This window comes from Aotus nancymaae, unplaced genomic scaffold (genome assembly GCF_030222135.1).
Source record: "Aotus nancymaae isolate 86718 unplaced genomic scaffold, 86718_ANA_hifiasm-v0.15.2.pri h1tg000108l, whole genome shotgun sequence".
Lineage (NCBI taxonomy): Eukaryota > Metazoa > Chordata > Mammalia > Primates > Aotidae > Aotus > Aotus nancymaae.
In genome coordinates this window covers 18,114,151-18,133,900 of record NW_026988523.1, presented here as the reverse complement: position 1 = coordinate 18,133,900, position 19,750 = coordinate 18,114,151, and the positions used below count along the sequence as shown (strand labels likewise).

The 19,750-nt window shown below is 34.6% G+C and overlaps 1 protein-coding gene across 3 annotated transcripts in view; it reads right to left on the bottom strand.

The window, feature by feature from the left end:
* HMCN1 (hemicentin 1) overlaps window positions 1-19,750 on the bottom strand; it is a 443,485-nt gene that overhangs the window by 86,974 nt on the left and 336,761 nt on the right. For all 3 annotated transcript variants that reach the window (XM_012444401.2, XM_064370607.1, XM_064370606.1), the window contains exons 55-68: window positions 18,825-18,938; window positions 15,631-15,818; window positions 14,072-14,168; window positions 10,658-10,819; window positions 9,814-9,927; window positions 9,499-9,701; window positions 9,126-9,207; window positions 8,885-9,016; window positions 8,372-8,521; window positions 6,282-6,441; window positions 3,996-4,120; window positions 3,593-3,776; window positions 2,889-2,986; window positions 1,754-2,032 (exon numbers count right to left, since the gene is read on the bottom strand). In XM_012444401.2, the coding sequence (XP_012299824.2) occupies window positions 1,754-2,032; window positions 2,889-2,986; window positions 3,593-3,776; window positions 3,996-4,120; window positions 6,282-6,441; window positions 8,372-8,521; window positions 8,885-9,016; window positions 9,126-9,207; window positions 9,499-9,701; window positions 9,814-9,927; window positions 10,658-10,819; window positions 14,072-14,168; window positions 15,631-15,818; window positions 18,825-18,938 (2,088 nt within the window). The remainder of the gene's footprint in view (window positions 1-1,753; window positions 2,033-2,888; window positions 2,987-3,592; window positions 3,777-3,995; window positions 4,121-6,281; window positions 6,442-8,371; window positions 8,522-8,884; window positions 9,017-9,125; window positions 9,208-9,498; window positions 9,702-9,813; window positions 9,928-10,657; window positions 10,820-14,071; window positions 14,169-15,630; window positions 15,819-18,824; window positions 18,939-19,750) is intronic.

The following is a 19,750-nucleotide window of genomic DNA, read 5'->3' as shown; positions in this document are numbered from 1 at the left end:
CATGGATATGAAGGGCTGACAGTAAATGGGATTATTTTCTTGATTTATTTTTCAGATAATTTGCAGTTGGCAAATAGAAATGCCAATGATTTTTGTATGTTGATTTTGTATCCTGCAACTTTACTGAATTTATTATTTCTAAGAGTTTTTTGGTGGAGTCTTTAGAGGTTTTCTATATATAAGATTATGCAATCTGCAAACAGAATATTTGACTTCCTCCTTTCGAATTTGGATGTCTTTTATTTATTTATTTATTTTGCCTGGTTGCTCTAGCTAGGACTTCAATACTATGTCTAACAGAAATAGAGAAAGTGGGCATCCTTATCTTGTTCTAGATCTTATAGGAAAGGCTTCTGACTTTTTCTTTTTTAGTGTGATCTTAGCTGTGGGTTTACTATAGTCTTTATTGTGTTGAGGTATGTATCTTCTATACATAATTTGTTGAGAGTATTCCTCATGAAGGAATGCTGAATTTTGTCAAATGCTTTTTTTCACATCTATTGAAATAATCATATGATTTTTGTTCTATCTGTTAACACGATGTATCACATTTATTGATTGTGTATGTTAAAACATCCTTGCATCCCTGGAATGCAACCCATTTGATCAGAGTCAATGATCTTCTTAATATACTGTTGAATTTGGCTTGCTGGTATTTTGTTGAGGATTTTTGCAACTATGTTGATGAGGGATATCGGGTTGTTGTTTTCTTTTGCCTCTAAATATCCTGAAGACCTTCCTTTGGAAGTCTCATCTACTCCAGAGAATCATACTTCATTTATTTAGATATTGTTCTGTTCCCTCTATGGATGAAACTCCCTTTAATCCATCTGGAAGGTAACTAATTTGGCTCAATGCAATCCAACAAATAATGCATTAATAGTCTCTAATGTATTAAATGTCGTGCTAAGCACTGGGAATGCAGCAATAAGTAAGAAGACATTTGCCCTCATAAAGCTTAACTAGGGATGAAGCAGAATTTTAGGGTTACATAAATAATTAAATTTTAATAGGTGCTCCGAGAAAGATTATAACATACTTTGAAACATGCTAACTTCCACCTAACCAAGGCTCTTGCCAAAATTATTTTGCTCTTATCTATAGGGTGTATTTTCTGCTATGTAAGGAGCATGGAGTCTCACTTCACAGTGAAAAAAATAAGCAAAATGCCAAAAGGTCTTATTGAAATATTTCATTTCATTATCTTCCTTTCTCTTCCAAGTTTAACATTTTTTACTTCTAGCAAAAAAAGTGTTTTCTCTTTAAACTGTTTGCTGCATTTAAAACATAGGAATACATATTTTAAGTATTTAAATGCACTCAAGAGTAAATAAAATGACTATTGAAATGATTATTCCAGCTATAATCTACAGATTGGATCATTTAAAGACTGGGATTATGTATAATAGTATACGTACCATGCTTTTTAAAATCAAATTTCTATAATCGGATGTGCTTTCAGTTCTCAGCAAAAGTCAAAATTGTACTTATCAATCGGTTATAAGATTTTATCAATGAATAATGCTTTACAAGCTGGAGTTTTCATCTTTTCAGACAGATAAAAAATACAATTTAAATTTAACATGCTTCAGATGAGAGTAAGCTAAGGTGAATTATAAAAGAAATAAAAATGCAATAATAATTTTAAAAATTTTGCCTCATAGCAACTGATTCTAAGAATTATACTTATTTACAAAACGTTCACTGTCGCTTACTTTCCAATTATTCTACATGTACCAGAATGTTTACATACCTAGGACCTTGAGGATAAAGTGCTTGCTGACTTCTCCAGCTTCATTTGAAGCAATGCAGGTGTACTTTCCTGAATCTTCTGTCTCTGCTTTGAGGAGCTGCAGGACCATTCCATGGGTGCTGACTGTCAGATGAGCATCAAGCCCCAGGGGCTGGCCATCTCTAAGCCAGGCCATACTGGGAGCTGGGGTTCCATTTGTAATGCATGTCATAGAGGTGGAACTGCCTTTGAGAATTGTAATTTCCTCTGTCCCCATTGCATTGTCCATATTTGGTGGTGCTACATAGAAAACAACATGGGAAAAAGTTGGATGTCTATTGTAATTTGAGATAAATTTAAATTAATTCTATAATGTTTCTGTTGTTGAAGAAAATATATGCTTTAAAGTTGTGTATAATAACTAAGGACTTGACAATAAAAATATCTATTTGGAATGCTAATTATTAATTTTCCAAATATTAGCAATGAAACCTAAAAATTGTTTTCTTAGAGAATACACAATGCATTTTAAATTTTGGCGATTTTTCAACGTTTTAGGTCCATCTCTTTAATTTGTTGTAATGCGTATAATAGTTTTAGTAGTATTCTTTTAACTAGTTTATAGAGTATAAATAAAATAATATCAAGTTATAGAGTAAGTCATTTGTAGATTAGAGTAACTTAATTGCTCTGAGGTGTTTTGGGGATTGGGAAATGTGGATCAGCAAACTTCAACATTTCAGAAATGGAAGGTATTGAGGTCTCTCCATATACACACACACACACATGCATATATGCACATGCATCCTTCATAGTTTGAATGCTCTAAACAAGCTGCTAGAAAAGATTTGACTTTTTCTTTACATGAAAAGACTGGTCTTGTGTCTGGGTTGAAATGCTATTTAAAAAAATAGATTTAATTTAGTACAAATTTCTAGATCAGAAGAGTATTTTAACAGACAGACAGTATGGTCCAATAATATGGACCCTTTGGAAGAAAATACATTCTTCTCTAGTCAGTAAGATCCTGTTTCACTAATCCTTTTTGATGGAGAAAAGTCGGATTTCTAAATCTCTGAGGAAGTCAATTTCTAAAGATAAGCCTGTTGTTTAGTACTGAGATAGTAAAGTATGGGGTCATTTCTGTGACACATACCAAACACTTGAAGATTGTAATGCTTATTATCCACCCCAGCTCTGTTGGAGGCCACACAAGTATACACAGCGACATCAGACACCTGAGCTCTCACAATCCTGAGAAACAATTTGATCCAACATTTCATCACTTGATCCCATGTAACAAATACACATAAAATAATTATGACTTATAAATAGGTTATAGAAGGTGATTTATGTTGGAAAATTTTAATTATGAAGCTTATAGCCATCCATCACAAAATATAGGGGCCTCAAATCCAATTTATTCTACAAAGCTGATTAGGCAGTGACAATAAACCATGGAAAATATAGCATAATTTAAGAGGTGAATATTTTTCAAATACATATTAATAGAGAATGCTGCTAACATGAAAATCACATTATCATAGTAGGCATCTTCCTACTATCTCGCCACATAAAATTTTAGCTAAAAGAGTAATTCCTGGAAATACGTATATGGTAATAAACCTGTCTATAAAAGACCCATTTTACACATTTACAAAAACATGAGCATTTAAATAAGGATAAAAATCATTTTAATTGTATATTTGTTGTCTTCCTTCTACTAAAAATATACTTAAAGGGAAAAAACACAGTAAAAGCTTAGAAAAGAACATTTCTTAAACACTGTTTAGATAAAGGAGAAGTCTATCATCACAGTTACTTCATCTGTTTAGGAAATAATACACAATAAAAGCTGACCTGATAACTTGTCCTGCTGCCAGTAACCGGATATGGGAGGAGAGAGGCAGAGGAAGTCCATTCTTCAGCCAGTTTATCTGTGGTGGAGGCGTCCCTGTGGCTCTGCATTCAATATTTATTGAAGTATCCACTAGGGTCATTAGTTTCTCGGCTTCTTCTTTATTACCTCTGATTGTAGGTGTAACTATGACAGCAGAAAGTGAGAGAGAAGGAAGGGGGATGTATTACTAGTTCGAATAATTTCAACTACAATTGCTCTCATTTCAACATTGTATCCCCAAAGGACATAATGGTGGCATCAAATTTCAGACTAAATGCTCCAGACACCTGTTGCTGGACCTTCACTTCTATTGGTAGCTTCTTCAGGGAGCATTATTAAAAGAGGGTGATATTTCATATTTACCATAGACATTCAAGTTAAAAATTCGGTCTTCTTCTCCAGCGGGATTAGTAGCAACACACGTGTATTTCCCTGTGTCAGATGTAAGAGCTCCATAGATGTTTAATGTGCTGCCATTTGCACTCACTCTATGGAAAAGATCATAACAGAGGGGCTGAGATGATTAATGTGAAGCTAAGATCTAGAAAACTCACTCCAGATTATTGTTTTCTTTAAAAAACACACCATAAAATGATATCTTCATCTTGGATATCACAGTTTAAATCTATTTCACTAAGTACATGCAAGCCTTTTAAAATCAGAGTTACTGAAACTGATGGAAAATTCAAGCAACCAACTGAAATTCTACAGTAGTGAGTCTCATATCCACCATTTCCTTATGAGGAAAAAAGGAAATGAACAAAATCAGGAATACCTCTCTATTCAAATCATAGGAAAGACATGTTTTTCTCAAAGAATAATATATTCTTAGTTATCAATATAAAGTTTGAATTAAATGCATGTTATACAAAATACTGGCATGCAAACTGAAGACTGTTACAGACAATGAGAAACTGAAAAAATTATACATAAAACCTCATTAAAAACAACTTAATACCTTAATAAAAAATAGAATAGGATCATTTATTTAAATTGTGACATCATGTGTATCATGTGTCGCTATATTTTGCAAACTTTTTTTCTACAAATTTTTGCTAAAGTTTTTCTTTTGAATTACATAATAGTGAAAGATAAATATACAAATAGATAATCAAAGATCTCTAAGCTAAGATCATTTCATTATTGGTTGTCTTCACATGCCATTAATTACAAAGCAAAATTTCCTTTGTTTTATGTAGAGATTAAATTGCCATCTACACTTAACTGTGCAATAGTGATTTCATTAGAATCACCCACTGTCAAAAGGAAAAGCTCCATTTCTACTACATCTTGTTATTAAATGTTTATTGAGAGCTATATTATTATCTGGGATATAGTTGTATTTTTTCTTTTTCAAAATATAATTTTTTAAATTCCATGAGTTTAATCAAATTAACAAGCAAAAAAGCAAGCTGCCATGATCAAACAAAAGTAGTACCTTGACTTTGGAAAAACTACTGTACTTGATTGACAAACTGTTCTACCTACAAATCTATACATATTATGGAATGAATGAATAATAAAGATATAAGAATGAGTAAATTTAGAATGTTAATATAGGAGAAGGAATGATAGACTCTAAACTCCTAGTTACAAATATTATCTTATATAAAAGATATCATATATGAAAGATCTTATCTTTATATCTTATATAAAATCTTTAGGTACTATTGAATATCTAGTACTTGGTCTGGAATATGGCAAATACCAGCTGATTTAACAAAAATAATTAAATACTTGTTATTTACTCAGAAATGTTCACACCAGAGAAGTAAAACTTAAAATGCATCCTCTAAAAGACTAGAAATGTTAATACACAATGAATACAAAGAAAATACTGTTTATCTGTCTTTAAATTATGTATATTCAGTTTATTGACCAGAAAATATACTCCAAACCCTTAAGTTTACATATTGGCTCAAAATGTTGAAGTGTACAATACATTTAATTAATGCATAGTTATGCATATAATCTGGTATATGTATGTAATGGGATTTTGTGATGAAGCAATCTAGTACAATATCAAATTCTGGAATGTATTTCCAAAGGAATTTGTTGCTGAAAGTAATAGGAGGCTCTTGCCACATTATTATTCCATCTCTATGTGGTTTGTGGCATGGGTAACAAGTGCCAGCTAAAAATGGGATTTGGACAAACCATTATGAGAGTTATGACATTACTCTATTTTTTCTCAAAAGGAGCCAATCAGTATAGCATGTACACAGTTTGGTGGTTTCAGCATACAAAATCGTATTTAGAATTATTGATGAATCATTTGTGAGATAAAGTTGGTTTGGCATTTGCAGGAAAGGACTTATTATTTTTATGTCATGGGCTTTCGTATAACCGTTCTGAAATTAGAAGAATAAAATCAGCAATAGTTAACATTACAGTTAATGAGTTAAAGTTAAAGTTAATGAGTTAATTAACATGTCAGAGTTAATGGATAAGAAACACACAATTCTGAGTGATTCTCCAAGGAGAATGTCTACGTCCAGTTCTCCAAAAAATTTTCTTTTCCTTTGTTAATATGATGATAGCCAGGTTCCAATGAGATGGAATTTGGCATTATTATTTATGTGAAATTTGAACATAAAGCACTGTAGAAGACCTTACAATTTATAATGCAAAGATTCTTTTTAAACATACCGGATTCTTTCTGTTTCGCCACTAGCTATGGGCTTTCCATCTTTGAGCCATTGAATAAGTGGGGTCGGAATGCCATTTGCATTGCAGACCAGCTCGACGTTTTCTCCCAGAAGGACACTGACATCACTTGGAATTTCAGCACCAGCAACACTTGGAGGAACTTTGGAGAAATAATTAGGACTTTCATTAACAAGACACAAGATATAAATTCTAATAAATATAACAGAGTCATAGAACAATATGCCATTTCAATTTCATATTCTTTGTAGATTATGGTTCAGGATCAAACTGTTGTTATCTTCATGAATTACTTTTAAATGAGGAAGACAAAGCAACACTTCAATATTCCTGGTGTATTTATAAGTTGATATAATTACTTAGTCATAGGGGCTAGTGATAGATCTACCTCATGATCACCCTTTATGGCCAAATTAAATCACTCTTAGGTTAAATCCTCGATGGACAGTACAGTTCAGAAGAATCTGTCTTATAAAATATAGGGATAAAGGTCTGAGGAAAGTGTCTTAGTTGGTTATTTCTCCATTATTCAATTTAATTATTATTTATTCTGAACAATGGATAGGCTTATTGTAGTTTTGAAGAGCCAGTAGTTTCTATTCTCTTTTCCTAGCCATCTTTGGTTTACACTTTGATTTCATTGAGAAATATTGTGTAATAAAAATACCACCAATAATATCAGATAGAAATATGTTTGAATTTCTATTTTATATGATCATAGTGATGTGCAAAAATTAGTTCACATCAGGTCACAAAAGCCACTTTTGTACATGTTTTCCCCACTCCATGTTCAGTAAAATCCCATTGGTAGGCTGAAATCTTGTATATATTAGATCATGGTGGGAATATTTACACCATGGAGATTGGCAAACAATTGGCTACATATCATGATCTTTTTGTTTGAAGAGATAATTCTTAAACATTTACCAGCACATCATTGAATAATCTCTATAAATCTCATTTTAGTCATCCAGAAAATGATAATAATTATACCACAGTTGCAGAATTTAGAGTACTAAAGAAGTTGAGTCAATAAGACCATTAGTATCAAGAGACATCCTACAATGAGTATCTGATATACGACAAGGATGGGACTAGGCTAGGCCGTATATGCATATATTATTTCTAGTTCCAAGACATTACAAAGTATATAAAAATCTGGTAAAATGTTTAGTCCTACCACATATCTTATGATTAGCATCTATTATTATGAATGCATTAAACATAATTAAGCATGCAACTTCTGACACTGAATCTCTGACTGTTTTTCCTTTAGCTTCTGAAATCCCAAAGCATCATTAATCATCACAGAAAGACCAATGACACTTGTGAACTTAATTCTTTTAATTGTATTTTTTTGGAGTTAGCTTTATCAGAGCACATAACATTCATAATAGAATTCATAATTTATGAGAAATTCTTATCCTAGTAACCATAATAAGATTGGAAGAAAAAGTATTTCAACTTAGCTTCAAGTTAGACTTTCATTTCAATTTCAATACTGAGTCAAATGTAATAATCAGAGTTTTACTGAAAATTAAAAAAAAAACAAGTTGTCCCTAAAGTGCTTAATATTATGTTAGAACATAGTAGGCATTAAATAGTTGATGAATTGCTTCTTATGATCACCTTAAAGTAGGATAAGATTCTTCATTCATTAAAATTTACCTAATCTACCTGTGCTCAGATCATAGTACAACTTCTTTGTGAATTAAATCTTATCTATACAAATAAGAACAGATCTACAGGCTTAGCATCAAAATATACCAGTTTAAAATAAATATGTGTAACTAAATAGAATATATATACTATAGAAAAATAATAATGGAAGTGGAAATGGAAAATTTGAAAAAGTAGAGATTACCAAATTGCTACTATTCTTTTTTCCACATTTATGTCCATTTCCACGAAAACAGAATCAACTGGTAAATCCAGGACAGAAAATTGATGATATTTTTTGATCATCTAAAGATATTTTGAATCAATTACTAGTGATCTCTTTAAATGTAGATTTTGTACTATAAATGGAATAACCAAGAAATTGAAGATAGATCACAGTGGACAAGACATACCTTGAATAGAAAGAAAGTAATTTTTCTGGGCTTTTCCTTCCATATTTGAAGCAATGCATGTATAGTTTCCACTATCTGAACGCTGAGACCGGGCAATTTGGAGTTTGCTACCTCCAGACAAAATATGAACTTCTAGTGAGTCGGAATTTTCTAGAGGTAGAAACAAAGCACAATAAATCATTTTAAAAAAACCTTTAAACTTTAACATCTCTAAAGTTCATAAAATGCCTTGCTTTATGTGATAAATGTATTTCTTAAAAATTCTTCCTTTGTACTTTCATTTTAAGTGAGTCTTTTTTTTTAAAAAAAGAAAAAAACTTTATAAAATGACTATTTTTCAATGAGTCTATTTTATAAATTTATATTTCAGTGCATTAGGCTTCTTGAGCATGATACTTAAAATGTGCTAGTTTTAACACCCCTATGAGCATGATACTTAAAATGTGCTAGTTTAAAAATCTGGTGAATTAAGAGCAAAAGAAAGAAACACAAAAATATGCATGGCTGCCTTACCTATGTGCTTGTGGTTCTTCAGCCATGCTATCGTGGGAGGTGGGATTCCAGTGGCATCACATGTTAACATCACAGGATTGCTGATTGTCTCCACAATCACTTCTCTTTCAGGTCCTTCAATACTGGGTGGCACTGTAGAAAAACAGAAGAAAATCATTTGTCCTCATTAAGCAAATTTGGAACACTTTTTTTCATTTGCATATCTGGGGGAAAAAGAGTTGTATTAGAGGCAAATGCTCACCATATACATTGAGGTGGAAATTTTTATCATCCCGTCCTGCTACATTTATAGCTCTACATACATACTGGCCTGTGTCAGATACCTAAAAGAGAAAGATACTATTGTATGTGCTCCATTAAGTTATAGATGACCAATCATACTGTTTGAGTGTGGATTAAATCATCAGTCATCTGTATGCTCAACGCCCCAGTTCTAAATGCCTTCTGCAATCTTGCTGTTTTTCATAAAAATAGTCAGTGGCATTGGCTATGTATTTTTTTTTTTTAAGGAAAATCATTCTTCACTGTAGTGAAAGGGAATATGCAACTTCCAAGTATCTTTTCCACCACCCCACCAAGGCATCATGACACTTAAACAAGAATAAAAGATGCACCTCAGCTTTCTTAATGTGTAGCATTTGTCCATCAGCTAAAATCTCCACATGAGTAGACTCTGTTATCATCCGCCCATTCTTATACCAAGTGATGACTGGAGGTGGGACAGCATTCGACTCGCACTCCAAAGACACAGAAGTTCCCTCTCTTACATTAACTACAGAAAGAGATTCACTGTCATGGTCTTTAATGCTTGGGGGCACTGAGGGAAGAAAATAACAGAAGGATTTTTTTTTTCATTAAGGTGCTCAGACAGAAAATATTGAATAGCAGTTTAAAAATAAAAGAATTTTATGAAGAGAGTAAAAACAAACCATAAACAGTCAGGGAAACCTTTTTCTTGCTTTCACCAGCTTGATTGATAGCTATACAAGTGTATTCACCACCATCTGATACCTGGGCCCGAATAATTTGTAGAGTTCGACCACCTGTAGGCAAACAGAATGCAAGTTGTAGAGTGGTGTACAGGTTGTTCTAACAACTATATTACCAATCAGATAAATAGCAACATAAAGCCTTTCTTTTAGAGTAAAATTATAGAGAAGCATTCCTATTTAAAATAAAATAATCAGTTTTCTTTGATCTTTCCTTTATTATTCACCTACTTTCTTATAAAGGAAGAGATTCATAGAGTTTTTCTCTCCAGCATCCAAACGTGGAGAGTAAAACTGTCTGATACAGGTTCTAGTGAGCAAACAGTAATTGTACTATGTCAAAATAAGTGTTTTCTGAGTTTAAATTTCCCACAATGCCGAGGTGACTCTATCTATCTATCTATCTATCTATCTATCTATCTATCTATCTATCTTAGTCTATCATCTATCCTCAAGGAATTTTAGGATTGATTAAAAACAACCAGCAGATATATCCAATGAAAGTACTATGTACCATCTACCACTTGATATTACTAGGCTGTTCGAAGCTGTTCTCTAAATTTTATAATTTCTTGAAGGAGACCTTGTTATTTGTACATTCCCAATAAAAGCAGAAAAGTCTACACAGTCTTACCTTAATGACCCCAAATGGGCAGAGAGGCATTTACTGTGAACAAATAAAGCATGACAAAAGTTTGGAAAGAGACTAATTTGCAATGCCATTTGTATTAAAAGAAAGAAAGATGAGAAAATTTTGCCTACTTTATAATAAGCAGTTTCTTACCAGGCACAATGAGAGCATTTGTGTTCAGCTTGATGGGCTGTTCATTCTTGAGCCAGCTGAGGTCGGGAGGTGGAAAGCCAGAGACCTCACAGGTCAAAGAGATGAAATTGTTCACCACAACAGTAAGATTTTCAGTTTTAGGACCAATGACACTTGGAGGAACTATAATAGTAAACATGTTAAAAGTGAAAGCTGATGTTATCAGCAACATATATTCCCATTTACTAAGAATAAATCCAAACACTGTACTCTGCTAAAGGACTGAGGTAATGATTCTGTTCATTATCTAGCTGGCTGTCTTCCTAGAATTCCCAGTGCCTTCATCAAACTCACACTGGAGTTTATTTTTCTCAGTTGAAAGAAAGCACCAGAATTTTCAGACAGAATTATTCTGCATTTTATCTGTAAAACATAGTTGACAATTCCTAAGATGATTTTGTCAGTGTACAAAGGAGACCTAATGTGCTTTTTATTAAGTATATTAAAATAATCTTATTTTTAATATTTTATTTTTGTAATATTAAAGAGACAGGAGATGGTGGGTTTTTTAGGAGATAATGGGCAGGGATGTAGAGTCAACTTAGACTCTGGCTTTTGGAAGGTAGAGCAGTGCTTTTCTATTTCAACAAGAGGGATGAAAGAAATGGCAGGAACAGATGTGGTCAGTACTCTCAATTTAATGGTAGGAATTTGAGGTGATTTCTAGAATATTCTTTCTCTGTTCTTTGCAAAAGAGAAGGGGAAGGCATTCTTATTTACTGAGAGAAAGTGAGCAGGGGCTGTTATGAACTGAATGTTTCTGTCCCTGCAAATTTGTATACTGAAGCCCTAAGTCTCAGTGTGGCTGAATTTGAAGATGAGGCCTTTAAGGAACTAATTAAGGTCAGATGATGCCTTAGGATTAGTGTCCTTTAAGAGCCACCAGAGGACTTACTCTCTCCCTCACCAAACATGCTCAGAAGGAAGGCTATGTGAGGCCATGTGAAGACAAATCGGCTATCTGCAAGCCAGGTGGAGAGCCTTCTCCAGAAACCGAACCCTGCCAGTATCTTGATCTTGGACTTTCCAGCCACCAGAACTTTGAGAAAATAAATTCCTTTTCTTTAAGCCGCACAGTCTCTGCTCTTGTTAAAGCAGCCGGAGAAGACCAAGACAGAGGCCGTGATATTTTTGAGGAGAGCATGAAGGGTTAAGAGAATCACTATAGTGTAGAGAGAAAACGACGAGTTGCAGGCAGCATGGAGGGCTCAGTTGAAGCTGGTACTATGAATTTATAATGACATCAATGTTCCTGACTTCAAGATTTCCTTCAGCCATACTCAGCTACCTAAGTGCAGGTAGAGTACAGATGTGGAATTTAGTGACAGGCAGAAGCAGCTAAGTATAAAACTCATGGAATCAGGCCGCCTGCATTAAAATCCTGGTGCGGCATTTGCAAGCTGTGTAACTTTGAGCATGTTACTTAATCTCACTGAGCCTCGCCTTTTTCAGCTCCAAGAGAGACATAAAATGGAGCAAGCACATATGGTTATTGAGATAATGAAGTGAAATAACATATATAAGACACGTGGCACAACACTTGTGTGTTTCAAGTAGTTTTTCGTCCTTGTTATACGCAGATTTGAGCTTTTACTGAGCAAGAGTGATGAGAAGACATGGGCTAAGTAATTGAAATGCTGTTCCATAAAAATTAAGCTGGCTATGAAGGAAAGCGAAAAGAGCTAAAACCTGAGATGCCAACAGACTGAAGGTTAGAGTACGAAAGAGGGAAGCATAGCTATAGAGGGAGATAACGAATGCTTTCTTCTAAGTGAAAATAATTTATACTATTTCTCCTCAAATCAATTTTCCAATATTTAAATAATGAGTTCCTGATTACAGTCAGGAACTCAAGACATGATTAACTGGTGAAACAAGAAACACATTCCTCAACTCCAATCCTTAGCGGTAAAACATTAGTGATTACTATTACTTACTCACAAGTCACTGTCCCGCTGCAGGTGCTTCTACTGCACATTGCAAAGAGGCAATGATTATGCAGAAAATATAATAAATATGCAGAAAACACTTATTTAGCAACTATCACAACTATAGACACCATTCTAGGTTTACAGAGACCAAGGTAAGTAAGAGATGGCCATCTGCCTAGAGCACTTATAATAAAGTTACGGGTTAGAGGCAAAGATACAGATATATAAAGATAACAAAAGGCAACATATGGAACTGCTACAATTGGGGTATTTACAAGATGCTTTTCGTCATAGGGAAGGAAAAATGAATTTTGCCTTGAGCAATCAATCAGGAAAATTAATCTGTATTTTATTTTCCAATATTTACTCTACTGCACTTTATAGATTAGAATGCGTGCTTTCACAATGATTATGTTTGTTTAATTCATTCTTCCTGAGAATTCATAACACATGTGTTCCTGCTCTGGTCAGGTTTATCCATTCAAAACACTTCAAAGATATTTATTAAGCATCTACAGTGTGTTACTCACTGTGCTACGTACTGAGATTAAAAAGATAAAAGAGTTTCAAATATCTGTTACATAAACACCAAATATTGCTAGATACCAATACTCCCTACATATAACGCCAACGAAGTTTATCATGCTACATAAAAGTCCTTTCGAAGGCAGAAATTCTTCTTGACATTTCAAATTTCAGTTATTTCCAAAATGAGCTAGAATTTTATGTGTGTATTACCTATGTAAAGGAGATCTTTTATAATGATTGTTCACCATTTCCAATTTAATTTTCTGGAAGCATCAGCATCTCACAAAATAAAACTACTCTTTCGCAGTAGATACTCAACTACTTTTTTTTTTTAGCAAAAAAAAAAAAATGGTATTTATGGAGTGTCTAGCATGTATTTAAAAGAGTCTGATGAATAAATTAGGTGTGCTGGTATGTCTAGCATGTATTTAAAAGTTTTATGAATGAATTAGGTGATTTTAAAGGAATTATTTAACTCCACAAAGTGACTTTTTCTTCTTTAGTATATTAGGTACTGGAGGACATAGCTCAACACGAATTCTGCACTTAAGGACAGAAACCAGTTCCAATCAGTACTAGTGGATAGATTTTTATGAGTAGAAGACCCATATTTGCTTCTAACTTTATAAACTTGTAATCACTGACATTTTAAATTCTGATTTTCCATTCAAATATGCAGGAGTAATTATTTTCTTTTGAGAGACTGAAGTAATAAAAAAACTGTCTTCCTGGAAGTTTTGTACTTTATCAATCCTACTGGCCGTAGTGGAAAGAAAGAAGAGAGGGGATTGAATGAGTCCACGTTCCTCACATTGCTTAAATTAAAAAATACAAAATAAGCCTACATAATCTAAAACAGAATTTTTCTGCTTTTTCAAGCATACCCTAACAGATGGTTTTGGAACTGAGCTCTTACCATGAACATTGAGGTTAAAATATTTTTTGGCACTCCCAGCTGTGTTCTCAGCAACACACACATACCTGCCGATGTCTATTATTTGAGTATTCAGAATCTAAGGGAAAAATGAAGAAATTCTAGCTGAAATTTTGAATAAAGCAACTTGTCATATTTGTCTGTTTTTTTTACAATAATATATATTCTTTCAGATAGACATAAAAAAATGTACATACTAGTGCTGACGCTAGCTTTTATTAGGTAAATCAAACACATATTTATTTACTAAGGTTTCTAATCAGGAAGGGTAATTCTATATATATTTGTGGTAGACTGACTTGAAAAAATGTCCCAAATTATTCTCTCATTTCCTTCTCTCTGCCTCTGGCACTGTGACTTTGACACCCCTCCCATCAGGAAGTAGAATTTATGTTGGTCTTGGGACTCGCTTTGGTCAACAGAACGTGATGGAAGTGACTGTCATTTCAAAACCGAGGCCTGTTCACTTTTGCTCACTCTTTTGGAACCCTGCCACCACCATGTGAGGAAGCCAGGGTTAGTCTGCTGGAAGGGTGGAGATTATGTGGGGCGGAATCAGCACAGTTATTGCAACTGAGGCCCCAGATATGTGTGCGAGCCCAGCCAAGACCACATCCAGAAGAATAGCAAACCAGCAGGTTTGTAAGCTAAATCAATGCTTATTGTTTCAAGTCATTAAGTTTTGGATGGTTTGTTTTATGCAGCTAATATAACAGTTACGTTTTCTTCATTTTGTTACACAGAAATTTCTATCTATCTATATATCTTTTGGACTTGGACACAGAACCATGGAAGTATTTTGGTAGAGGCTGTATGACCATCACATAGAAATAATCACAATATTTAGAAGATACTTTGAAAAATCCAAGGTTATTTATAGGTAATAAACCTCATTCTTTTTTAAATAAGGAACTCCATGAGGTATGTCCTATGTTGGATACACTGATGGTTATGCTTAGATTGAGCCAATAGAATATTATTTATTTTGCTCAAGAAGTAATTATCAAATTGTATCCTAGCAAAAGAACTTGTGTTATTTCTACAAGTGCCTTTCTTTCAGGATATGTGAAAAGAATATAGACACATCATTGGTAAACAGCAATCCAGGATATGTATGTGATTTTCATAATTTTTATTACTATAGACCATTTGGCAATATACAAACTTAAAGCTATAGGGAACTTTCCACCATTTAGAATTTTACCACCAGAAATATGTAATGGAAAGGACTGCAATAATGATTTGTTTATAATATGATTTTTATCACAAAGGCCATATTGTGGTCAATTGAGGGATGTGTGTGTGTGTGTGTGTGTGTGTGTGTGTGTGTGTAGAACATTTCTGGAAAAATCCACATAAAACTATTAACAGTAGTAACAGAATGAGGAGGAAGAGTTTTATTTTATATACCTTTGATCATTGGTTATTTTTACAAATATAATGATTACAAGCTAATAAAAATTATTGTTAAAGGTCAAAAAAGACAATTATTACAAAATACAAAGTCAAGTAGCTCTTTTAAAATTAGATCTTTAATTTACCTGCAGAATTCTTCCATTAGATAGAAATTTATGATGGTCATCTGCTAGCATGGGCTGTCCATCCTTCTGCCAGGAATTCCTTGGTGCTGGGCTGCCGCTGGATAAACACTCCATCAGTGCACTCTTGTTCACCAGCACGGTGACCTCTTCAGGGAGATCACTATTTGCTCCCTTGATAATTGGTGGCACTAACAAAGGATTGCAACAAAGGGATAATAATGGGCAACAGTCTTTTCTAAATTATTCTAAATTTCTGACAGCTTTAAAAAATTTGAGATAATAGTAGAGAAGCAAAACTTGAAGGAAAAACCATGATCCCCAGGTAACATTTTATACCAATAAATTAGGGTGGTGAAAACAGTATTTGAATTTGGCTTTATTTTCTTCCCTTTCTTCACTTATGCTAAACTAATCCCTCAGATAGTATCATTCCCATTTAGCCCAATCTCAATTCCCCAATATATCTTTTAATTCTCTCTCAACTCCTTCCAATACACCTTCTGGGTTTTCAAGCATACATATAAGAAGCATCTGTATAAACAGATACTGAAGTCCATACGGTTATCCAGAGAATACAGATAAATTACACCTTTTAAAGTGTATTTGAAATGTTCGGATTTGGCCTCATTTATAAGGACATTGCCTGGGCGATTCCAAGTGTGTTTCCCAGCCTCAGCACCAGTGGTATCATCATCAGCATGACCCGGGAACCTGGTTAGATATGCAAATTCTTGGGCCACAACCAACTTCAATAGGCATTTCCAAGGAGGGGCCAATAAATCTGTGTCTTAACAAGCTCTCCAGGTGATCTTTACGTATGCTAAAGTTTGGGAAGTCCCATTCTAGATTTTTCTACGTGTTCATTTTTGTTTAAAATAATACTATAGAATCCAGTTACACATTAGTTATGAAAATCATATATTACCCGAAGAATTTTAAAAATGACAATGTTAAGTGAACTAGGGACACATGTTGGCTAATTTGGTAAATGTAGAAATTGATTTTTAAAATAATCATTTTTGTTTTGAAAGCTTGGTTATTTTCCCCCCTCCTCCACTTTTAAAATATACCGTATCTGTAGCAATCAGTAAAGACTGCAAGTTTGATGTAGATGCAATCTTGTGGTATCTGGGCTTCCAACAACTAAACTGAAAGTCTGTAAAGAAAACACTCAATGCCACAAAGCACATAGTAGAATTTCAGTGTTATTTTGAATGCATACTTTCACATTCAAAGCTACATGATTGATTTTACTATACTTCCGATAATATAAAATGTATACTTTGAACTGCAGATTGATAAATAATAAACTTGAGTTTTAGATTAAAAAATCAATACCCAACATCAAGAAAACTAATCAAGAGCTGAAGCATTAGGAGGTGCACTATGGGTTCAGCCATTGACATGAGAGGCCCCCACCTCAGCCCCTCCAGTTGCTACACCCTACCAGTTGGGTTACACCACTCAGAATTGTTCTCAGTGCCCCGTCCCCCACACCTAGGAGATGAGCTGCAGCCATGAAACAGCCCTAATTCAGCATGTGGGGGCCAGTTAATTTTTCTTGCTTTGTTCCACCTTCTAACTTTAAAATCTCCAATTTGCTTGCTAACTTCCTAATTGAAAATAACAGCCTGAGGCACGAACATCTACCATTGACCATCCAGTCCCATAGTTCCATTTCAATTTCACTGAATCACAGTCTTTCCCTATCTATATTATCAACTCCTTCTACTCACCCTAAATGAAACTCTTTCCAAGTTTAGGCCTGTAAGGTACATGGATGTGTGTTGGTCAAGGAATAGGCTGAACTGAGGCAGACATCCAGGCCTGCATGACTCAGCGGGATTGGTATGCAGGCACACACCTCCACTTATTATATAACCTGCCTGTGTAAGTTCATACTTGGCTGTGAGCCACTGTTGTCTGCAGAAGGTATAACTGCCCTGCTGACACTGTGCATGGGGCTCAGTTCGGCATGGCATGGCATGTCTTGACATGGCTTGCATATGCCTAGAGAGAAACACTGCTAAGGGAAAGCCAGTCTCCTTGAAGGTGGGCAGGGGGAAGCCAGGAATGGGCTTGTCCCCAGAGAGAAAGTGTTAAGTTACTAACACTGTAAGGGAGAGCTGGCCTTGCAGGTCAGCCATACAGCTGTGCATGGGAGCCAGATGCTGAGAGGAGCTGCAGAGTCAGAGCAAACAGCCAAGATAAAGGCAGACAGTGTAAGAAAGCCAGTGTTAGAGAGCTGCTAACTACAACTACATTTCACCTGCCTCAGCATCCCCCAACCCCCACTGGGAGTGTTCGTTCCACTATCTGCCCATTCACTCTCTCCTCTAGGACCTCAGCTGGGGCTGGAACCTGACCCCAAGCAGGACGTATGGTGTGGCTGAGAACCTGACAAGGTAACATTAAGCCAGGTGGTCCAAGATATTCCTTCACTGTCCTTGACAATGTCAGCAGTGATTTTTAATTGTCTTCTCTCTTTTCCTTGTAACTATCTCATGAACTTTAAAATCTATGTCAACTGTAATGTCACTTATCTTTTCCCTTAAAGGAACAATACTTCTTCAAATCTCTGTTCATGAATTCAGATGGTGATCTGGTTCAAGGATGGACATAGGAGCTAGACTTTATCAATTAGAACATTGTAACCCCTTGCTCTCTGTGATTGGTTCCAGATGGTTACGTGATTCACACTTGGCCAATTAAAACCATGGAAATTCAATTCTAGGACTTCAGTTGTAAATACTAGGAGAAAAAAACTTTCATTTGAATGTGGAACTAGGAGGATACAAGCCTAGAACTGCTAGAGGCCACCTTGCTATCCAAGGGGATTCCCCTACCTGAGCCATTAATAAAGAAAAGCAGAGTCGAGAGAGGTAAAGTCCAGTTGACCTCTTTTGCACCACAGAAGTCAGACATGAATGTAGCCAGCTCTATTTTGAGAATTTTTGGATTCATAAGTCAATGAATTCTCTTTTTGTTTAAGTCAGTTTGTTTCTTAATACTTCAAGAGTCCTGACTTATGTGCTGTCAATTTGTAGATGATAATTACCTCCTTGGGGGAACTATCCGTTTCTGATTATCTTTATAGTCTCAAAAGTGCTTAGTGTAACATCTTGCAAACATTAGTTCCTCAAAAATACTTTTCAGTAAAAGAATAAACAATAAACAAAAGAAAACAAACTCACAGAGTACACGAACGTCATAGTGCAGGGAATCTTCTCCAGCCTCATTCACAGCCACACACGTGTATCTCCCAGCATCTTCCACTTTAGCCCGAGGAATCTGCAACACTCGCCCTCCTACAAATAATATCCCACTATGTTTACTCCTCTAATCTTAAAGTGAACACAGCCATAAACAGAGATACACATTTTCAGGTCTAATGACTGCCTTACATTTTCCTGCAAGGTTCCTATTTCATCCAACGGTTCAGTTTTAATTCCAGATACCACTTTTATAACAAACAGTGCATTATTAAAAAGTGAGCCAACATATGAATCGGATCTCCTGAGAAATGAATAGCTCGTGTAGATTTTCCTAGAAGGGGGACTGCTACTCTATGTGCTTCATCATGTTTCCTAAGGAATGTTATTCTGTAGTGACTTCTTGCTTTTACAGTTTTGAGCACTGTTAATAGATGTTTACACCATTTGCTGTAAGTACTTGTTTGAGAAAGCAATATCCAAGGATGTAAAAGTATAAAGTGTACTATTATACATATGTTCTTATGAGGATAGCTGTGTATTTTTAAACTTGTCATGTAGATATAATTTCAAATTTAGAGAAAAGTTGCAATAAGTCTATAAAGACTTTTACCCATGTTCACTAATGATTTGTACTTCACTCCCGCTGCTTTCTCTCTCTCTGTCATATGTATATAATCTTTTTCTGCACCATTCAAGAGTAAGATGGAGACATGGTGTCCTTTCACCCCTAAAATACTCATAAATCCATATTTCATAACAACAAGGATAATCCTTTATATAACCACATTACAATGATTAAAAACAGAAAATTTAAAATCAAAACAAAACTACTACTGAATCCACAGTCCATGTTCAAATTTCATTATTATAATGAAATGTTTTCATTATAATGTTGTTGCAATAAT